Here is a 19531-nt window from a genome sequence, read left to right as displayed (position 1 = left end):
TTTAAGAGGATGATCTCACACATTTCCATTCATAACATGGGTGAAGTTAGTTTAAAAAAGTCAAATACAATGCTAGATTGTCAAGAACAGGTGTGTGTTTATTTCTATGTACAGAGCTCAAAGCGCGTGTTACAGTGGTCTATGACGTAAAACCATGATTTATTATGCACTGTATCATCCAGTTCAACAGTAAGTTCATCTGTTCACAAAATGTTTGGTTTTTACATAACATTTTCTATCAAACAGCTACAGAGCCATCAAAAAATGTCCTTAAATTTACAAAATACCATTCACTCATTTAATTGAGCTTCCCAAAAAGGTGCAGCTTTGCCACAAGATGATGCATTAATGTTTACAATTAGTGGTTGAGAAATTCTTCCTGTTTCAAAGGCATGAAAATGAGAAATAGTGACTGGTAAGTTGCCTTCAAGGATCTTCAATCAACTCTGAAAACACAGTTGTCATTTTGTAGTTTAGTTGTGAACAGTTCTGGCTGCTTGTGGTTCAGTAATCTCGCCTACAGAACAGAGTTTTTATTCCTGCGCCCTATGTTCCCCTTGCCACTCTTGTTTTTCCTCCTGATCATGTAGGCAATTAAAATGGAGCTAATGATCACCGTAGACACCGCTGCAACAGCAATTAGAATAACGGAAGTGTTATTAGTCGTCCCGTTATTATTTTGTCCACTACTGGTCACCTCGTTGTCTGAGGAGGGTGTGGTCTTCACAGCAGTTGAGGGAGTGCTCCGTATAGGTGGAGATGGTCTCCCTTTCACATCGATTGAGGTCAACACCGGCTCTTCAGTAGAAGCAAATGGCGTTAGGTTCTCATCTGTCAACGTGTCAATCTGTTCACCATACAGAGTGAAAGGAATGCTGCATGTCACAAGCGATTGGTTGGTCTTTGACGGATGAAGTCTCAGCCATTCCCTAAGAGGCAAGATGTTTCTGTCGCACCTCCAAGGGTTCCACTGCAGTAGGACTTCATCAGCAATGGACAGTGCATCTAGACTTTCCTGTGGTAGGTTAGGGAAGGAGTTGTTACGCAGGTCAATCTGTCCCAGGTGGCTCAGTCCTTTGAGAAAACCCAAAGGAAGGGAGGCGATATTGTTGTGTTCTAAGGAAATGTTGACCAGACTGGGTAGATCTCTGAACACCCCAGCTTGCAGAGTTGTCAGACGATTGGTGTGCAGTGAAACTTCACCGAGCTGTTGCAACCCTCTGAACGCATCCTTAGACACCTGACTGATCTGGTTACGACTGAGCACCAGGAGACGCAACTGGGTCAGGTTCTTGAATGTGTCGTCTTCCACATGACTCAGTTTGTTGTCATACAACCACAACTCCTGCAGAGGCATTGCCCCAAAGACCCCTGGACCCAGTCTTCCCAAGTGGTTTTCATATAGGGAAATTTGGAAAAGGAGAGGCAGGTTAAAGAAGATCCCTTGTGGAAGTGATGTCAGCCTGTTTGAGGACAAAAACAACTTCTGCAGCTTCAGATTTTTGGAGAACATGTCATGATGTAGATGAGTGATCAGATTGTGCTGTAGAGACAGTTCCTCCAGGTTTACAAGGTCATCCAAACTACCAACAGGGAGTTCACGGAGTTTGTTTTGGTTGAGGCGTAAAATTTTCAGTTTAGAAAGACCCTTGAACGTCTCACTGAAAATGTGACTGATGTTGTTTCCAGAAAGGAATAGATACAGCAGCTTTGTCATCGGGTGAAATGTTTCCTCAGGCACTATTGTGATAGCATTTTTACTGAGGTCAAGTTTTTCCATCTCTGTCAATGAGGAAAACCACTGAGGGTGAACTACTGACAGCTTATTTAACATCAGAGACAAATATTCCAGTTTCTGAAGCTTTTGAAACAAGGCTTCAGGAAGATCTTGTAGTTCTGTGCCAGTTAGGAGTAAGGCTTTCAGGTCTGGAGAAGAATCAAATGTGCCAGGGCGCACCTCCCTCAAAACGGTATCTTTAATTCTAAAGGTCTGGAGAGAACTTGAGAAATCACCGAGGTCTTCCTGTTTCAAAGAGGAAAACTTGCATTCTGAGAAGAAGATCTGGGTGATGAATGAGGGCAGAGTTGTGGGGAAGTCCACCAGACCACTGCAGAAGACATTTGATTGTAAACATTTGCATCCATCAGGACATGCCCAAATAACAGCACTCAGGGAGCAGAGAAGTAGTAGAACGTGAGGTGTTGCCACTGATGTCGCCATTTCTGTTCTAGAATGGAAAAACAAAACAAAAAAGTTAATTGACTTTTCCAAATTCCCCCCAAAACACTTGTGTCTACAGAATTTGTGTACAATAAGTTAGAATTACATAAAGTTGATAGTAAATTCAATTACTCCAATTCATTTATAATATAAATCACTGCGGTAGTACTCTTGTGGAAACATTTTGTATTTTATTCATCTTTTCCTCGTGAATTTTAAATGTCAACTGAACTCATATTTTTCATTCATTTGCAGTGGTCTGTAGTAGGGGTTGTATGAAATAGTCGACTAGTCGACTTCACGGCTCTGTAGTGACTTTTTATGCCTGTCATCAACTAGTCGCTGTCACGTGATAATGACTGACAAGATGCAGTCCTCGGAAAAGACAGCAGGTGATGAGCCCCTGCGCGTCTGGATCGAGGCTGAGGCGACGCGCTGTGCGGTACTGACACCGGCGGTAAAACGGACATTTAACCAAACTGTGACCTTTTCCCTCTTGCAATTTAACCTTCCCCTCACCCCCATCCTAATCTTAACCAGCTTGCGCATGCAAAGCTCTGATCATTGACGTGCGCTCCAGACATTGCGTCCTGAGCACCGCCAAATCAGGTGTCACCACCTCAAAAACAAATTAAACACGTGATCGTTCATGTCGGCTCATTTCCTTTCATGTTTTCTGTCTGTTATTTGTGCCTGATGCATTTCGCTGCTGCGGAGCAAGGCGCATCATCTGTTGTCCTCCGGTGACGCACCCCCAAGATTCCACTATCTCCACTCCGCTCCGCTCCGGCATGAACTCCGCAGCAAAAACGGTCCCGTTGTAGTCGGCCGGCGAGCAGCGGCACTCCGCTGTTTTTGCGGTCGGTAGATCTTTTAGAACTGCAGTTCAAAGGTAACTCATAAGGTGAATATATATGAACACAGGTAGCAGTTTTTCTTTAGGATTGAGAGGAGATGCAGGAAGATAATAAACAGGCAGGACAGAAAAATAGTCAGATAAAACAAGTTCGTTTTTGTACCTGGTGGTTGCAACAAACAGCCACCACTGAAGGTAATCAGAAGTGAGGAACAGAAAATGAAATAATTATTTTAATGTTTAGAGCAGCAGGAAAGGCTGCAGGCGCATCAGTGAGTTTGCGGCTGCTGCGCAGGGGGAGGGGGGAGAGGACTGAAGCAGGATGCAGAAACTACCGTTGTTAAAAGAGATGTGTTAACTTAGAAAATGTGGGCGCAATTTTAATTGTCAAAAACTCCAGCGAACCTACCGACCGACACCCCCCCCCCCCCCGCTTCCGGCATATGACGTCATCAACGACTAGTCGAAGTCGACTCGACTTTCATTACTTGACTGTCGACTTTAAAAAAAATAAAGTCGTGCAGGCCCTAGTCTGTAGTAGGAATGAATGCCTTGTAAGTCGTACTCTGGGGGAATAAACTCCGGTGCCCCTGTTTGAGGATGCAGAAGTGAGCTGGAGGAGAGAGTGGCAGAAACACGACAGGAATTTGGAGCATGATTTCCTGACATTTGGACACCTCACCTCTGATTGGCTAACATTAATGCGACTCTACCACTGACTCCATTTGCTCATTCACGTTTTATCTCCACAAATTACACAAGCCTGCAGAAGTTCTGCTGTGTGGTGAAGTTGCTAATGCTAACAGTTAGCTTCTGCTAGCTGAGATATTGTCTGCTGTTTCCTGGATGCTAAACCAAAAACAGCCTTCCCCGTCGTGAGTCCAGAAGGGTGAGTCCATGTATGTTAAGTGACAGGGGGACGTAGATCTGTCAGGATTTTTAAGAGTTTCACCGTCTATTTTCTATCAGAAGTTAATGCAGGAGGAAGGTGTAGGAGACTGTCTTAATGTTCAGCCCGCATGAAAAACTGTAACAGATTATAATCAGGGATAATCTTTAAAAGAATTATTTTTTAATGAAGTTGCCTTTTAAAGCAGTTTAATCTGACAATGTTAATCTTTCCCTCACATGGTGTCACTTCAGAAAAGTCTTCAGTCATGGATTAACTGAAAAACAAATACATTAGTGTAAAAAAGCTTAATTGTCAAGTGCCTAAAACAGATTCACACATCTACCGCTCTTTCTTTGATCAGTACAAGGTGCAGTGTTGGGAGAAATGCGGTACAAAAGTAATTAATTACTGTAATGCATTGCTTTTTGCTGTAATGTGGTAATGTAAGGCATGCAGGGAAAGAAAATGGTAATATTTACTCGGTACAATTGTCAGTAACGCGGTAATTACAATGCATTTTTAAACCCAGAATCAAGATGTGTTCCTTAAAAATTCGAATTGCGAGAAACCCGAAGAAAGATCCAGTATCTGCATATATTACGTCATTTATGGACTCAGCTTTGCAGGCAGAGAGGACGTCGCGGTAACGGCTCAAATACTCCAGCTGCGTCTGCCCGCGGCCGCTGCAACATTCACAAAATCGCTCCACTAAAACAAAATAATTCACCTGCGATCGTTCATATCAGCGCATATTCTCTGGCATTTTGTGCTTTTCTGACGTGCTTTGCCTCAGCTGAGTTCATAATCTGTGCCGCGGTGATTTCAACTCATTACTGCTGGTGCGCTGCGCACGTGAATATCCCTCTGGCTGATAGAAAGTACGAAGTCTAGGAAACAGTTTTTTCTGGAAGACGGAGAAAACATGCAGCATGCAGGAAGGTTAAAGAGAGAAAGGGCAGGAAATTATTCAAATAAAATCAAGAAAACAAAACAAAGTGCTTGAAAAGAAAAAAAGTAGGTAGATTTATCCTCAATACACATTTTAACAGTGAAAAGCAATAATATATAAGCATTTAATATTTATACATGTGATAGAATCAGATCACCCCAGAAGTCAGTCCCACATCCAGGGCCGTATCAAGGCATTTGGGGACCAAGGCAAATATAGGCTTGGAGCCCCCACCACCTCACTCCCTGCTCAGTTAATATAAGATGGCAGCGTGCTGAGAGTGCAGTTTGTTGTTGCTTTTATTTAATAAACAATCATTTTAAAGCACTGTTATTATATCTGACTGTTTTTAACAGCAATCCTAGCTCAGACACCACATCACTTTCCACATATATGTCATGAGCTCACTGAGCGTCAGATTACCAGATTCATATTGAAGTTGTTTTGGTGAAAGTAACTTAAAGTAATGCAAAAGTAGTGTAATGCCTTACATTTTAAAATCAGTAATATTGTAATGTAATGAATTACTTTAAAATGAGGGTAACAAGTAATAAATAATGCATTACTGTTTTGAAGTAACTTGCCCAACACTGACAACGTGTATGTTTTTTATTTCTTGACATTTTGGGGAAAATGTTACCATGTGAGTGACCTCATGATTCCTCCAAAAACGTTTATGAGATAAGAAAAGTCTCAACAAACATCTGTTTTTCAGAGTCACTTACAGCCGGGCTGTTACCTCTATAAGATTTATTTCCAAGCTCATCAAAAATGCACATGATAGAGCCCCATTTAAATTAGGGCCGGTCTTACAATGTCTTAATGTACGGTGCGGTCTTTACAGTGAACATGTCCAATGTTGCTCCTTTTTCCTGATCTAAAAATCATTCCTTGTTAAAGATTTGGTGTTTTTGTTCATCTGGAAATCCAAACTGTTCTGCAAACATTCATTAGTAAAAAAGAGCAATCTGCTTTCCTGCACCATGAATACTGAGTTTCCTTCTGACTACTGTGTTTCTTCTCCTTTTAGCAGCACAAAGGGACTTTTAAATCTGCTATAATCAGGACGTTACGCTGGAGGCAACTCTAATTAGTAGCAGTGTATAAACTGCAGCCTCAGCACTCTTGTTTTTGTACAAATGGACGCAGCATTGCCTGTGGAGAGCAGGGCCGCCTGCCAACATTACCAACACCCCTGACTGCTGATTCACAACACTTTAGTGGCCTTTAGCATCGAGCCATCTCCTCAGGATTTGTGTTTATCTGTAGTTTTAGAGCACCACCACCGATGGCCGACACTTGATTTAGGTTGGAGCAGCTTTTCCTGCTGGTAAATACGCCGGAGGTAGAGGACCAAGTTGTGCCAGCGTAATGACCCACTTCTCTTCTGGGAGACGTGAGCTGTTTCTCAGTGGCTGAGACCCTTTTGGGGGCAGTTTCTTCCGTTGAAAGGAAGTCATTTCAAATGAGACTCAAATGAGGTCAGTTGTAAGGAGCACACCTCTTTTTTTTTTAAGAGAGAGAGAAATTGTAAAAGGCACCACGGCTGGTCGCAGTTTCAGCACAAATTATCTACATTTGAGTTTAAAGAATGTGCTATTTCAGAATTATTAAAACACAATTACATCAGATTTAGTAAATTTCAGCAAAGACTACTCCTTGTTGCAGATTTCTTTATGTGAACATTAGAGATTCATCAATTCAATTCAGTTCAATTCAAAGATACTTTATTAATCTCAGAGGGAACTTAGAGTTTCAGTACACACAATTCAGAGATCAGACATACATATAGGCAAAGACACGTGACAAGAATTGGTGACTGTGGTCATTCGCAACCCTTAGTCGCGCTACCTTAATAGAGATCAGAGGGTTTACATGAGGATTGGGTCAGGTGGAGGGAAAAAAGGCACTTCAGAGTTACCCTCCACAGGGAGGGAAGCTTTGCTATGCAAAAAACACCTCAGACAGAAATGCAACCGACTTCAGACATCACACAACATAAGTGTTCACTAGGTGGGGTGGTAGGGTTTGAGACTCTCCACACGTCAGTGGCTGCAGCCACAATAAGTAGCGCATGTCACCTCAGTCTGGACAGGTTAGGGAGGTTGTTGGGGTTTGGAGGGCACAGTGACTCCTGGGACAATCCGGCGGCCTTCACAGCCCGCAGTCCCGCCCAGGCTGGGATAGGGAGACAGAGTTGCCATAGCGACGGCAGCATTCCACATTTCTTCTGAGGGGGGAGTATTTGTTGCAGCCTCACAGGCTCAAGGGCACCAGATTTAGATTAGAAATTGTTTTGGGGCCAGACAGAGATAATTTCTTCTATGTCTTAAAGTTCCGTTGGTCCTCAACCTCTCAAAATCCCAATAATGTCATAAATTAATCTTTCCCAATCCGTGCTGATTCGTCCACTCGCTCCTTGATGGCATCCATCTTTTGTGCCAACGCATGAATCTCAGCCAAAGTTCCAAGCTTACGACTCATCTCGACAATTATATGAGTCTGTGAATTCACAGCGCGGTGTAATCCATCCCTGAGCTCGGGGAGAGCGCCAATATTCTTCGACAGCTTGTTAATTTTCCAGTAAGCCAGGAAGTCTTCTAGGCCAAAGAGCAGGAAACCTGACACCAACACCACAAATATCCAGACGTCTTCAGAATCCTCTACAGACAGCTGAGATAGGCAAATCAGGTTCCACTGTTTCCAGGAGTCAATGATATGCCCAGCTGGCTCTGTCCCAGTGGGGCACCCGGGAGCCCCTTCTCCCGTTCTCATCGTTGAAAAAATTTTGTCACTCGCGTTAAGTGACCAACTGACCAGGTCCATTTTAGTAATTTCATTTTCCAGTTTCCAGAAAAATGCAGAAGCAGCCGTGCACCCAAAGACAGACAAAGAGCCTTGGGATAAGATAGGGAGGAGAGGAGGGAAAAAAGCTTCTGTACTCTCCAAGAGCCGGAAGAAGAAAGGTGTTGTGTTTCATTAGCTTGTTTTGACACAAATTTGAACTGTGTGTTTAATCATCCAAACGCCAGAATATCATTTTTAACTCTACATTTCCACTCAGTAACAGCATGCCTCTTTGTTTGTCTGTAGAGCAATAAACAACTGACTTGACCAACAAACTATATTGGAGTTATGTTTTTGGTTCTCACGTGAAAAATGATCAGGAACAGGCCTAACCCTGACATGACATGAAACAATTAGATAATGCTCAGTGTGAAGCAAAACCATGTGGCTTCACATGTCCCATTGTTCCTCTAACACCATAATGTCTGCATTTTAAAACCTTTGATGTGATGATCAAAGTATTCCCTTTTCCTCAACAATAGATGAGGTTGTTTTTCCTCCTTTTGTCACAAAAAATGGGAACCAGCAAGTTAAAATAGCAGAAAACAGTCTTAGTTTTCAAACAGCCCATAAAAATTAGTAAAAAGTAACTTAAAGCCCCCCTCCAATGCTAAAGTTAAAATAAAGTAGATTTAAAAGCTATTTTTCTGCCTTTATCAGTGACTTCTTTATCTTTTTGTTTAACAATCAAAAATGTAATTTTCCACACGTATAACAGAAATAATCATGGTTACAGCAGATCAGGACGACGTGTCTTTTAGCAGAACTTACCTCTGGTTGTGGCTGGTGCTGAATGAGCAGACGGGTGAAGAGGGCGGTTGTCTTTTATGTATGACACCCTTCCTGCTGCAGCCTCACTAATCCTCTGAAAGTTTCCAGCTCTGTCCAAACTTTCACACACTCACATTCTTCCTGCTCTGTGTCAGTTCTTGATTCATTTCAGGAGTCAGCTCTTTCTTCATTCCTTCGCACGTAGAGCTCTTGAGATGTAGCGGTCCTGTTGCTGGCCCTGTCCACTGGTCCCTCTGCCTCGTTTATGCCTCCCACAAGGTCACATTTCTGGTTATTTCTGACTGAATGTAGAGGGGGGCTATAGCCCCACCCTGCTGCTTTTCTCCCTTTCTGAACTGATTTTGCTGACTGACTTTGAGCATTTCAGTCCACCTTAAAGCGTCCCTTTGTCGTGTTTATTTAATCTATGTGATGCTGGATAAAAGTGTTTTGAGTAAAAGTAAAGGTTGATGTTTGTGTTTGTGAGCTGCCCGTAAATCACATCTGTTACAAAGTTCTTTGGATCCAGATCTCGGCATGCTCGTAAAGCTGCTCTTGGCAGCTTTTCAGAAACACACAAGCGTTCACTCAGGAAGCAGGTCAGCCTTTTGTACATAACTTTACTTCATTTGCTGAATCATTAAGAATTATCTGTGCACATTTTAAAATTACAATGTGTTTTCTTGTAGGAGGAAAGGTGAAGAGTGTGTCATCTGTTACTGTCCCCATCAGCCCAGACATCTGAACTGTTTTCACACAGGAAACCACTGAGAAACAGATAACAAGGGTGGAGTTAACGCTCATATAGAACATCTCACGTGTTTTTGTGACGCTGTAGAAGAAGTATTCATATTTGATGCATTGTTGTTTTAGAGCTCAATTTCAATAAAACAAAATTAATGCTTCCATGTTTTTGTTCTGATTATTATTCTTTTCAGTCATTTCTAAATTTAACATCATACTGGGTCAAAATGTGAGTAGTTGTGAGTTTTTGATGCAGAAACAAGCAGTCTGGATGTTTAGTGTTGTTTATCGTTGAACACCTGGGTGACCATGATGTCATTTTTGGGTTTGTCCTAATGTTGCCCTTTTTTACACATTTAAACCAGATGCCTGTAGACCAGAAGATTACGTGTGAAGGACCTTGACCTTTTTAATTCACTATAACAAACAACAACAAAAATAAAACAGATCACTACTGGGAGTGTTATTTAAATCAGAACAGTGATTTTACGTGTTAACAGCAGTATTGGCTGGACAGTCGTGCAAAAGGAGTGCTCTCATATTTGTGTAAAGAACATGATAATTTCACCATCTTCTCACATCTCAATAATTACAATAGTTAATGCAACATTATTTACAAGCATTTGAACATCATCACTAACACGTTTTGGTTTTATTTATGCCTGTACAGAAGCTTGGTGGCATATTTTTTGTCTGTAAGGGCCATACAAATAAAGTTTGAGTTGAAATTATTGTATTGTATTGTCATGACCTCTTCGTGATCCGTTCATGTTCATTCTAGTGTATCCATACTAAAAAAAACACAGGAATCTAGGTTAATATCTGATAATAACATAGTTATAACAGAATCATAACAACTTTCACGACTGATTGAAATTACACAATTGTTTCCCTTTTATACTTAGTTTTATTTTACTCTTAATGTTCCTGTGTGTTTAAGTTTAAATAAATCTTAAATCTTATGGCATGATCACTGATTCCACCTATTCTTCATGGAAAATAATCAGCTCCATATAAAAACACAAGCTGATTCTTAATTGTTTTCATTTATTTAAATTAAATCAGTATAAATCAGTATGGGCTGCCATCTTACCACAGTGGAGGGGTTTGACTGTCCCAATGATCCTAGGAGCTAAGTTTTCTGAGGCTTTATGCCTCTGGTAGGGTCACCCATGGTAAACAGGTCCTAGGTGAGGGATCAGACAAAGCACAGCCCAAAGACCCCTTATGATGAGCAACATAAATGGAAAGATTCATTCGGGGGTTCTGGAGAGGAGGGTCCGTCTGTTTGTAGAACACGTCCTGGCCGTGGAACAATGAACCAGCTCTATACCCTTAGGGGGGTCCTGGAGGGTGCATGGGAGTTTGCCCAACCAATCTATGTGTATTTGTTTAGAGGATTTGGAAAAGGCGTTTGACAGCGTCTCTCGGGAAGGGGGGGGGGGGGGGGTACTTTGGGAGTATGGGGTACCAGGCCCTCTGATAAGGACTGTTAGGTCCCTCTATCACCAGTGTAAGAGCTTGGTCTGCATTTCCGCATTTGGACTCCGCCAAGGCTGCCCTTTGTCACTGATTCTGTTCACAATGTTTATGGACAGGATTTCTAGGTGCAGCCAAGGTGTTGAGGGCATCCGTTTTGGTGGCCTGAAGATCAGGTCTCTGCTTTTAGCAGATGATGTGGTCCTGTTGGCTTCATTAGAACGTGATTTTCGGCTTTCACTGGAGCAGTTCGTAGTCGAGTGTGAAGCAGCTCAGATGAGAATCAGCTCCTCTAAATCTGAGATCATGGTCTTGAGTTAGAAAAGGGTAGAATGCCTTCTCCGGGTCAGGGATGAGGTCCTGCTCCAAGTAGAGGAGTTTCAAGGATCTCTGGGTCTTGTTCATGAGTGGACTGGACAGAGTGTGAGATCAATAGGCGGATTGGTGCTGCGTCTACAGTACTGCGGGCGTTGTACCAACCTGTCATGGTGAAATGACAGATTGGTCTCTTCATTTACCTGCTTTGGGAGTATATTGACTTGGACAGACAAGAAGCCCTGAGCCTATTGGTCATTTTAAAATTCCATTTAATCATTTTTGGGATATTTAATTTAATTTTTGCAACTTCTTTTACTCCATATTTTTACATAGTAGTTGATTTGGATGTTTTATATGATAAAATGTGTTGGATGAGCATGAGAAAGGTTTTTGACCTTTTTTAAGTTTAGACTGGAAAAACCATTTCAACAAACAGAAGCAATTTATATAAAAATCCACTACTTTGTTCTTTTTTTTACACAGCTTAGTAAAACATAGTTTACATTATGTTTTGGCTAGTGACTCTAGCCATCATCAGAGTTCACCGGTGTTGGTGGCATCACTTCCATTTATCCGGGATGACACAGTCCCTATTTTTTACTAAGCTGCGTAAAAAAAGAACAAAGTAATGGATTATGAAGTTACACAGGGAACAAGCGAGTATCATATAAATCACCCATCACTCATTGAGCTTCCAGCCAAATTTATCACATTTCAAAAGGACATTCAAGAGGATTTCATTTTGTAGCTGAGATTTGGAAAATCTCTAAGAACATCAGGTTGTAAAGAGTTCTTCATGTGAAATCAGTATTTTTAGGAACACATTTTCCGCTGTAGTCGGATATCTCTAATATGTGGTGCAACTTCCTCTAGCTCGTCCTCTTTCACCGCCTCTGCTGGCAAGTGTGTGCTCACTGTTGTGTGAACTCAGCGTACTGGAAAGACCCGTTGTCATGGCGATGAATTTAGGCTCCATTCATCAATTCATTATCTTTTGTTTATTTGATGCAGATTGTTTCTCGTGGAATTTGTGGCATGCGCTATGAAGATAAAATGCTTTTCCAACAAAAGAATGGTCTGCTTTCTTTTTAAAAGTAGTTTCCAACTAAAACTTTTACTGTGTAAAAAATGGAATGGTCTGTGTACATTCTTGGGGTTACCGGGATGCTGCTCTCATCCTGAAAGCTGACTCACTGATAATCCCTCTTCCTGTTTTGAGAGTTTTGAGCCCCCCCCCCCCCCCCCCCCCAACACACACACACACACACACCCCTTTTTCAAAAAGACGAAAAATAAGAAACCTTCCCAGAAACATTCCCATGATTCAGCTGTGGAAAGAACATTTATCACCCGAATCAGATTAGTGATCCAGATGAAATGCAGAAAGGAAATCTGAAGAATGTAGTGCTATACCAACGCTCTAGGTTGTTCTTATCAGGGTAATGTGGTAGGATTAGGTTATTTTGTGTTTAGAGCATTCAGCATGTTGATGGTTGTGGTTTTAATTTAACATAAAAACCAGATGTAAAAGGAACATGTAATTAGGTGGGAGAGGCAGAAATGAAATCATAATGACGTACGAACTAGCAGCATTCAGGAACATGAGTACGAGAAAATAAAACTTTACAGAATTCCCTTTGACCACACCTCATTGTGAATGTAGGCCTTAGGATAGTTAGGAAATGTTTTGAGGAGCTCAAGCACAGTGATGCATTAGACTGTGTTGGATTATAAAAAGGTTTCAACAGCTTTCTGATTTATCTAATGATCCTTTATTGTCTACATTAGTATCAATCAATGTGTACAAGACGTTTAACCAGAGGAAATCCATAAACTTTCTTCTTCTTCTTCTTCTTCTTCTTCTTCTTCTTCTTCTTCTTCTTCTTCTTCTTCTTCTTCTTCTTCTTCTTCTTGTGCAAAAGTAATGTAAGGGGCCTGTTCAAAATTTTTCACTGTTCAATTTTCCCTACAGAATTCAGACTTTTAAAATGATTTTAATAAGTTACATGAATATTGGTCTCATCCCTGTTCGGATCAGGAACCCCGTAGAAAAACTTCATGCAGTTTGCTGGATTTACCACTAGAGAGAAACAAACCCACACAAGGCAGCAGTTTTAACTTTCTTTTTTCTTTTCCTCTTTTTTATTTTAATCTTCATTTTTTAATAATACATTTTATTTAGATAAGTTCTACTTTTAAAAACAACAAGAAAGGATTTGTCGAAACAGAAGCTGTTAGATGGATAAACAACAGTTGGATCAATTTCACATAAAGACAGAATTGTATATTGTACATTAATGTACCGTAATTTCCGGACTATAGAGCGCACCTCAATATGAGCCGCACCAACAACAAAAAAAAAATGTTTTTGTTACGTGCAAAGCGCTTTTGCTGGCAGTTTCTATAACTGTTTTCTTTTCCAGGTTCAAGTTGCCTGCTACACTGAGGTGAACCTTCCCTTTTTGTCAGTGATTGGCTGCTGTGTACCTGGTTGCCCAATCAGCTGTGGAGCCTGCCTTTATATAGCGTACACCTGATGTAAACTGCAGCCATTTTGTTCTGATCCTGCCTTTGAGCCCAGAGCTTGTTTGTCCCTGTTCTTTAGTGTAAAGTTGAAGCTGCAGTCCATTTAAAGCTGGCTGCCAGGTATGTGGTGAGAAGGTTGTGGACCAGGTAATATGGGGTACCCTGTACATCTGCACACGTAGTCTGGATGTCTACAAACACAAGGTAAGTGTGGGTAGTACCTCCCTTGTACTGGTTTTTGAACACCATTTTGCAGCTAAGTAAGTTAGGAGTTTCTTTCTCTTTTTTTTTCAAGGTTAAGAATTCAGTTAGGGTGTGTTTTGTTTTATTTATTTCATTTATTTGGTCAACTCACAGGTTCCATCTTTTCCCCCACATTTCTTTTTTTTTATACACAACCTTCAGCAAATAAACTTTTTGCTCTTTAGCAGACTGGCCTCCTCCATTATAGTGACTGTCATGTTGCTTCCCCTATACCCTAGACTGGGGGGTATGTAACAGTTTTCTACACACACATGCCGCACTCAAATAAAGGCCGTGGCGCAGCAGCCACATGCAGGTCTCCAGCGCACAGCGCATGTATGGCCTTAACATAAGATAATTAGACAGACAGAAAGACACTACACGGAAGTTTTTCGTTGTTGTTTTAATTCAACAAAACAAATTTTAAACACGGGTGAACGTGCCTGCAAGTTTAGAAGAGAAAACGCTGATAGCCAGTGGCGGCTCCAGAAATTTTTTTTCTGCAGTTGCTATGAAGGAACTAGTCTTTTTATTAAGGGTGCTATGAAGGAAGTGGTCATGCGTACCTATTCTCTAAAACACCTTCAACACTAGCAGATACACATGCGTGCACAAAACCTCAACACCTGAACAATCATTAATATACATCATAAACATGTGAACAATCGCTGACTTTTCCATGAAATCATAAACACATACAGCCACACAGAAAACCATGTATAGTGTTGCAAGGTTAGCTAACGTTAGTGTTAGCATTTCCAGTGGCAAAACCCTCGACTGCTGCGGCGGTTGAGGGTTGACTCTTCATCCAGATCCGTAGGTTTTTGTGGGTCTGAGATCACTTCCAAAGATTCATTCGTTTCTGACTGAACACGTGGAAATTTGGGCAACAATAACTGATCCATTTTACCACTAGCTCTACCTTTCACTCGTTCGCAGGTGGAAAATGAGGTCAAAGGTTAACATCAATTCCCTGTTTTGGTTTAAGTTTTTACTATCTATATAATAATTTACTGATTATTTTTTATAATTACTTTAATATTACTTATTTTTGTTTTGTATGTTAAATATTATAACATCCACACGTTACATTAAAATTAAATTGTAAAAAAATATATATCTAATATTTACTTGGGGGTGCAATGACTAACCCAGGGTTATCTATAGTGCCCCCTGCCACCCCCCTGGCACTGCCACTGCTGATAGCATTCATATTTCTGGATGGTTATAAAATAAAAATAGAACTGACAACGTTATTACCGGTATTTGCATGCATGTTTAGAAGGCTTAGACTGCTGGAGGATACACTGACCACTTTTCACACTCTACTACTTTCTTCTACAGTCTGCTCTTTAACTGTATTTTCTTCAATTTCAGCTGTTAACTTTATTTTTTCTCTAAGTGTTTTTTCTCCCCAGAAGAAGCTACAATGATGTTCTGCTGAGCTGTGGTGGCTTCATGGAGGGGGCCATTGTCTAGCACACTGCTGCTAATCACTTAAACATTCTCCCTCTCCTGATAACGTTTTGCTTTCCTTGACGTTGGATGTGCTACTATGGCAAGCCAAATGAGCATTTATTCTGATATCAGGATATCAGCCAGCATTGTCATGAACATGTAAGCCATTTCTGTCCACTAGTTAACTAGTTAGACATGTTTGTGTCAACTAGTTAAATAGTGACAGCCTAAATGTCAACTAGTTAACTAGTAAGGCCTAAATTCTCTCTAGTTAACTAGTTAAAATGTTTCATATCTTACTACTTAACTAGTATTGCTCAGTGTGTTCACTAGTTAACTAGTGGACAGATCAATGTCCACTAGTTAACTAGTTAAAACACATTTAGTTTTTACTAGTCAACTAGTAAGGTACAAAAACTTGTACTAGCTGACTACTGAATGTAAAAATCCCACTTGTTAACTTTGCCCAATTTGGCCAGCCGCTTGAGCATTAATTCTGATATCTTGTCAACAGGTCAACTAGTTAACTAGTGAGGGTCAAACTGTACACGCTAGTTAACTAGTGAACACATTTTGACCTTCACTAGTTAACTAGTTGACACAAAAATGGCTCATTAGTTAACTAGTAAAGGCCAAAATGCATACCAGTCAGCTAGTTGAAGGTATTTGTGTCTCACTAGTTAACTAGTCAGGGTCAAAATGAGCCCACCAGTTAACTAGTGGGAGACGGAAATGTTCACTAGTTAACTAGTGAACACATTTTGGCTTCACTAGTTAACTAGGTGACACAAAAATGGCTCACTAGTTAACTAGTAAAGGCCAAAATGCATACCAGTCAGCTAGTTGAAGGTTTTTGTGTCTCACTAGTTAACTAGTGATGGCCAAAATGTGCACACCAGTTAACTAGTGACAGAAGAAATGCCCACTAGTTGACAAGTGAACACATTTTGGCTTCCTAGTTAACTAGGTGACACAAAAATGGCTCACTAGTTAACTAGTAAGGGCTAAAATGCATACCAGTCAGCTAGTTGAAGGTTTTTGTGTCTCACTAGTTAACTAGTGACAGTTCAAAGTGTCCACATGTTCACTAGTGAAGGCAAAACTCCTAACTAGTTAAGTAGTTGGAGTAGGTCAGTGCCACTAGTTAACTAGTGAACCATTAAAAACTCGCTAGCTAGCTAGTTGATTGTAGCAGGCTCACTAGTTACCTAGTTGATGCATCCATTGTCCAAACTAGTTAACTAGTGAGGACATAAATGTATACGAGTAAACTAGTTCAAGCCTACATTCACACTAGCTAGCTAGTTGCACAGAATTCTAATTAGGAGGCAGAGAATTTCTCAAATTGAGGCTTTCTATTGGCTCACTATGTTAAAATAAAATATGACAACCAATCACAGTGTGGAATTTTGAAAAATCCCACCCCAAACATTTGCATGCGGCACACAAGTTAACATGCTGGCCAGAGGAACCTCAGCTAGTGAACTAGTAGTGGCTTCAGTGTGACACTTACATGTAAACTTGTGAAGGCGGAACTGCTCACTAGTTAACTAGAGAGGGTACAAATGTCCACTAGTTAACTAGTGAGGTGCAAAATAAGTGTCACTAGTTCACTAGTGGGCCCCAAAACGCCCACAAGTTAACTAGTAAGGTGCGGATATGCTCACTAGTTAACTAGTGAGGTGCAGATTTGCTCACTAGTTAACTAGTGCACCCTTAAGTGCCCACTAGTTAACTAGTAAGGTGCAAAAAAGCATCACTAGTTAACTTGTAAAGTGCAGATATGCTCACTAGTTAACTAGTGGGCCCCAAAAAACCAACTAGTTAACTAGAAGGGTGCGGATTTGCTCACTAGTTAACTAGTGAGGCGCAGATATGCTCACTAGTTAACTAGTGACGTGCGGATTTGCTTACTAGTTAACTAGTGAGGCGCATATATGCTCACTGGTTAACTAGTGAGGTGCGGATTTGCTCACTAGTTAACTAGTGAGGTGCAGATTTGCTCACTAGTTAACTAGTGAGGTGCGGATTTGCTCACTAGTACCTCACTAGTTAACTAGTGAGCATATCTGCACCTCACTAGTTAACTAGTGAGCATATCCGCACCTCACTAGTTAACTAGTGAGCAAATCTGCACCTCACTAGTTAACTAGTGAGCAAATCCGCACCTCACTAGTTAACTAGTGAGCAAATCCGCACTTCACTAGTTAACTAGTGAGCAAATCCGCGCCTCACTAGTTAACTAGTAAGCAAATCCGCACTTCACTAGTTAACTAGTGAGCATATACGCGCCTCACTAGTTAACTTGTGAGCAAATCCGCACCCTACTAGTTAACTAGTTGGCGTTTTGGGGCCCACTAGTTAACTAGTGAGCATATCTGCACTTTACAAGTTAACTAGTGATGCTTTTTTGCACCTTACTAGTTAACTAGTGGGCGCTTTAGGGCGCACTAGTTAACTAGTGAGCAAATCTGCACCTCACTAGTTAACTAGTGAGCAAATCTGCACATCACTAGTTAACTAGTGAGTATATCTGTGCCTCACTAGTTAACTAGTGAGCAAATCTGCACCCTACTAGTTAACTTGTTGACATTTTGGGGCCCACTAGTTAACTAGTGAGCATATCTGCACTTTACAAGTTCACTAGTGATGCCTTTTTGCACCTTACTAGTTAACTAGTGGGCGCTTTAGGGTGCACTAGTTAACTAGTGAGCATATCCGCACCTTACTAGTTAACTTGTGGGTGATTTGGGGCCCACTAGTGAACTAGTGACACTTATTTTGCACCTCACTAGTTAACTAGTGGACATTTGTACCCTCTCTAGTTAACTAGTGAGCAGTTCCGCCTTCACAAGTTTACATGTAAGTGTCACACTGAAGCCACTACTAGTTCACTAGCTGAGGTTCCTCTGGCCAGCATGTTAACTTGTGTGCCGCATGCAAATGTTTGGGGTGGGATTTTACGAAATTCCGCACTGTGATTGGTTGTCATATTTTATTTTGACACAGGGAGCCAATAGAGAGTCTTAATTTGAGAAATTCTCCGCCTCCTAATTAGAATTCTGCGCAACTAGCTAGCTAGTGTGAATGTAGACTTGAACTATTTTACTAGTATACATTTATGTCCTCACTAGTTAACTAGTTTGGACAATGGATGCATCAACTAGGTAACTAGTGGGCCTGCTGCCATCAACTAGCTAGCTAGTGAGTCATTAATGGTTCACTAGTTAACTAGTGGCACTGACCTACTCCAACTAGTTAACTAGTTAGGAGTTAAGCCTTCACTAGTTAACTAGTGTGCACATTTTGGCCATCAATAGTAAACTAGTGAGACACAAAAAACCTTCAACTAGCTGACTGGTATGCACTTTGGCCTTTACTAGTTAACTAGTGAGCCATTTATGTGTCAACTAGTTAACTAGTGAAGCCCAAATGTGTTCACTAGTTAACTAGTGCACATTTATGTCTACCACAAGTTAACTAGTGTGCACATTTTGGCCATCACTAGTTAACTAGTGAGACACAAAAACCTTCAACTAGCTGACTGGTGTGCATTTTGGTCTTTACTAGTTAACTAGTGAGCCATTTATGTGTCAACTAGTTAACTAGTGAAGCCAAAATATGTTCACTAGTTAACTAGTGCACATTTATGTCTACCACAAGTTAACTAGTGTGCACATTTTGACCCTCACTAGTTAACTAGTGAGACAAATACCTTCAACTAGCTGACTGGTATGCATTTCTGCTTTTACTAGTTAACTAGTGAGCAGTTTTTGTGTCAGCTAGTTAACTACTGAAGCCTAAATGTGTTCACTTGTCAACTAGTGCGCATTTCTGCTGCCACTAGTTAACTAGTGGGCACATTTTCACCCTCGATATTTAACCAGTTGACACAAACATGCCTAACTAGTTAACTAGTGGACAGAAATGGCTTACATGTTCATGACAATTCTGGCTGATAGCCTGATATCAGAATAAATGCTCATTTGGCTTGCCATATACTACTGCTTGTTCACCCATTTAATTATAGATTCACTAGGATAAATACAATAAAGTTTATCTCTCCCCAAATAGAATATTTACTAAGAAATCACAATGTAACCATAGGTGTGTGTGTGTGTGTGTGTGTGTGTGTGTGTGTGTGTGTGTGTGTGTGTGTGTGTGTGTGTGTGTGTGTGTGTGTGTGTGTGTGTGTGTGTGTGTGTGTGTGTGTGTGTGTGTGTGTGT

General features: G+C 40.9%; 1 protein-coding gene across 1 annotated transcript; it reads right to left on the bottom strand.

Moving 5' to 3' along the window:
* Positions 1–77: 77 nt before the first annotated feature.
* On the bottom strand, positions 78–8708 carry LOC139071557 (leucine-rich repeat-containing protein 15-like). The gene is made up of 2 exons (XM_070554173.1): positions 8537–8708; positions 78–2228 (listed from the first exon to the last, which is right to left on the bottom strand). Exon 2 carries the CDS (start codon positions 2219–2221, stop codon positions 518–520), a length of 1704 nt encoding a protein of 567 aa, XP_070410274.1. The 5' UTR covers positions 2222–2228; positions 8537–8708; the 3' UTR covers positions 78–517.
* Positions 8709–19531: the final 10823 nt, after the last annotated feature.

The sequence above is a fragment of the Nothobranchius furzeri genome, chromosome 8 (genome assembly GCF_043380555.1).
Source record: "Nothobranchius furzeri strain GRZ-AD chromosome 8, NfurGRZ-RIMD1, whole genome shotgun sequence".
In the NCBI taxonomy this organism is placed as follows: Eukaryota; Metazoa; Chordata; class Actinopteri; order Cyprinodontiformes; family Nothobranchiidae; genus Nothobranchius; species Nothobranchius furzeri.
Note: the sequence above shows the minus strand (reverse complement) of the source record. Positions and strands in the feature narration are given on the sequence as shown.

Excerpts from the sequence above, each read along its gene's own strand:
- LOC139071557 (XM_070554173.1), bottom strand. The coding sequence starts at position 2,221 with ATGGCGACATCAGTGGCAACACCTCACGTTCTACTACTTCTCTGCTCC.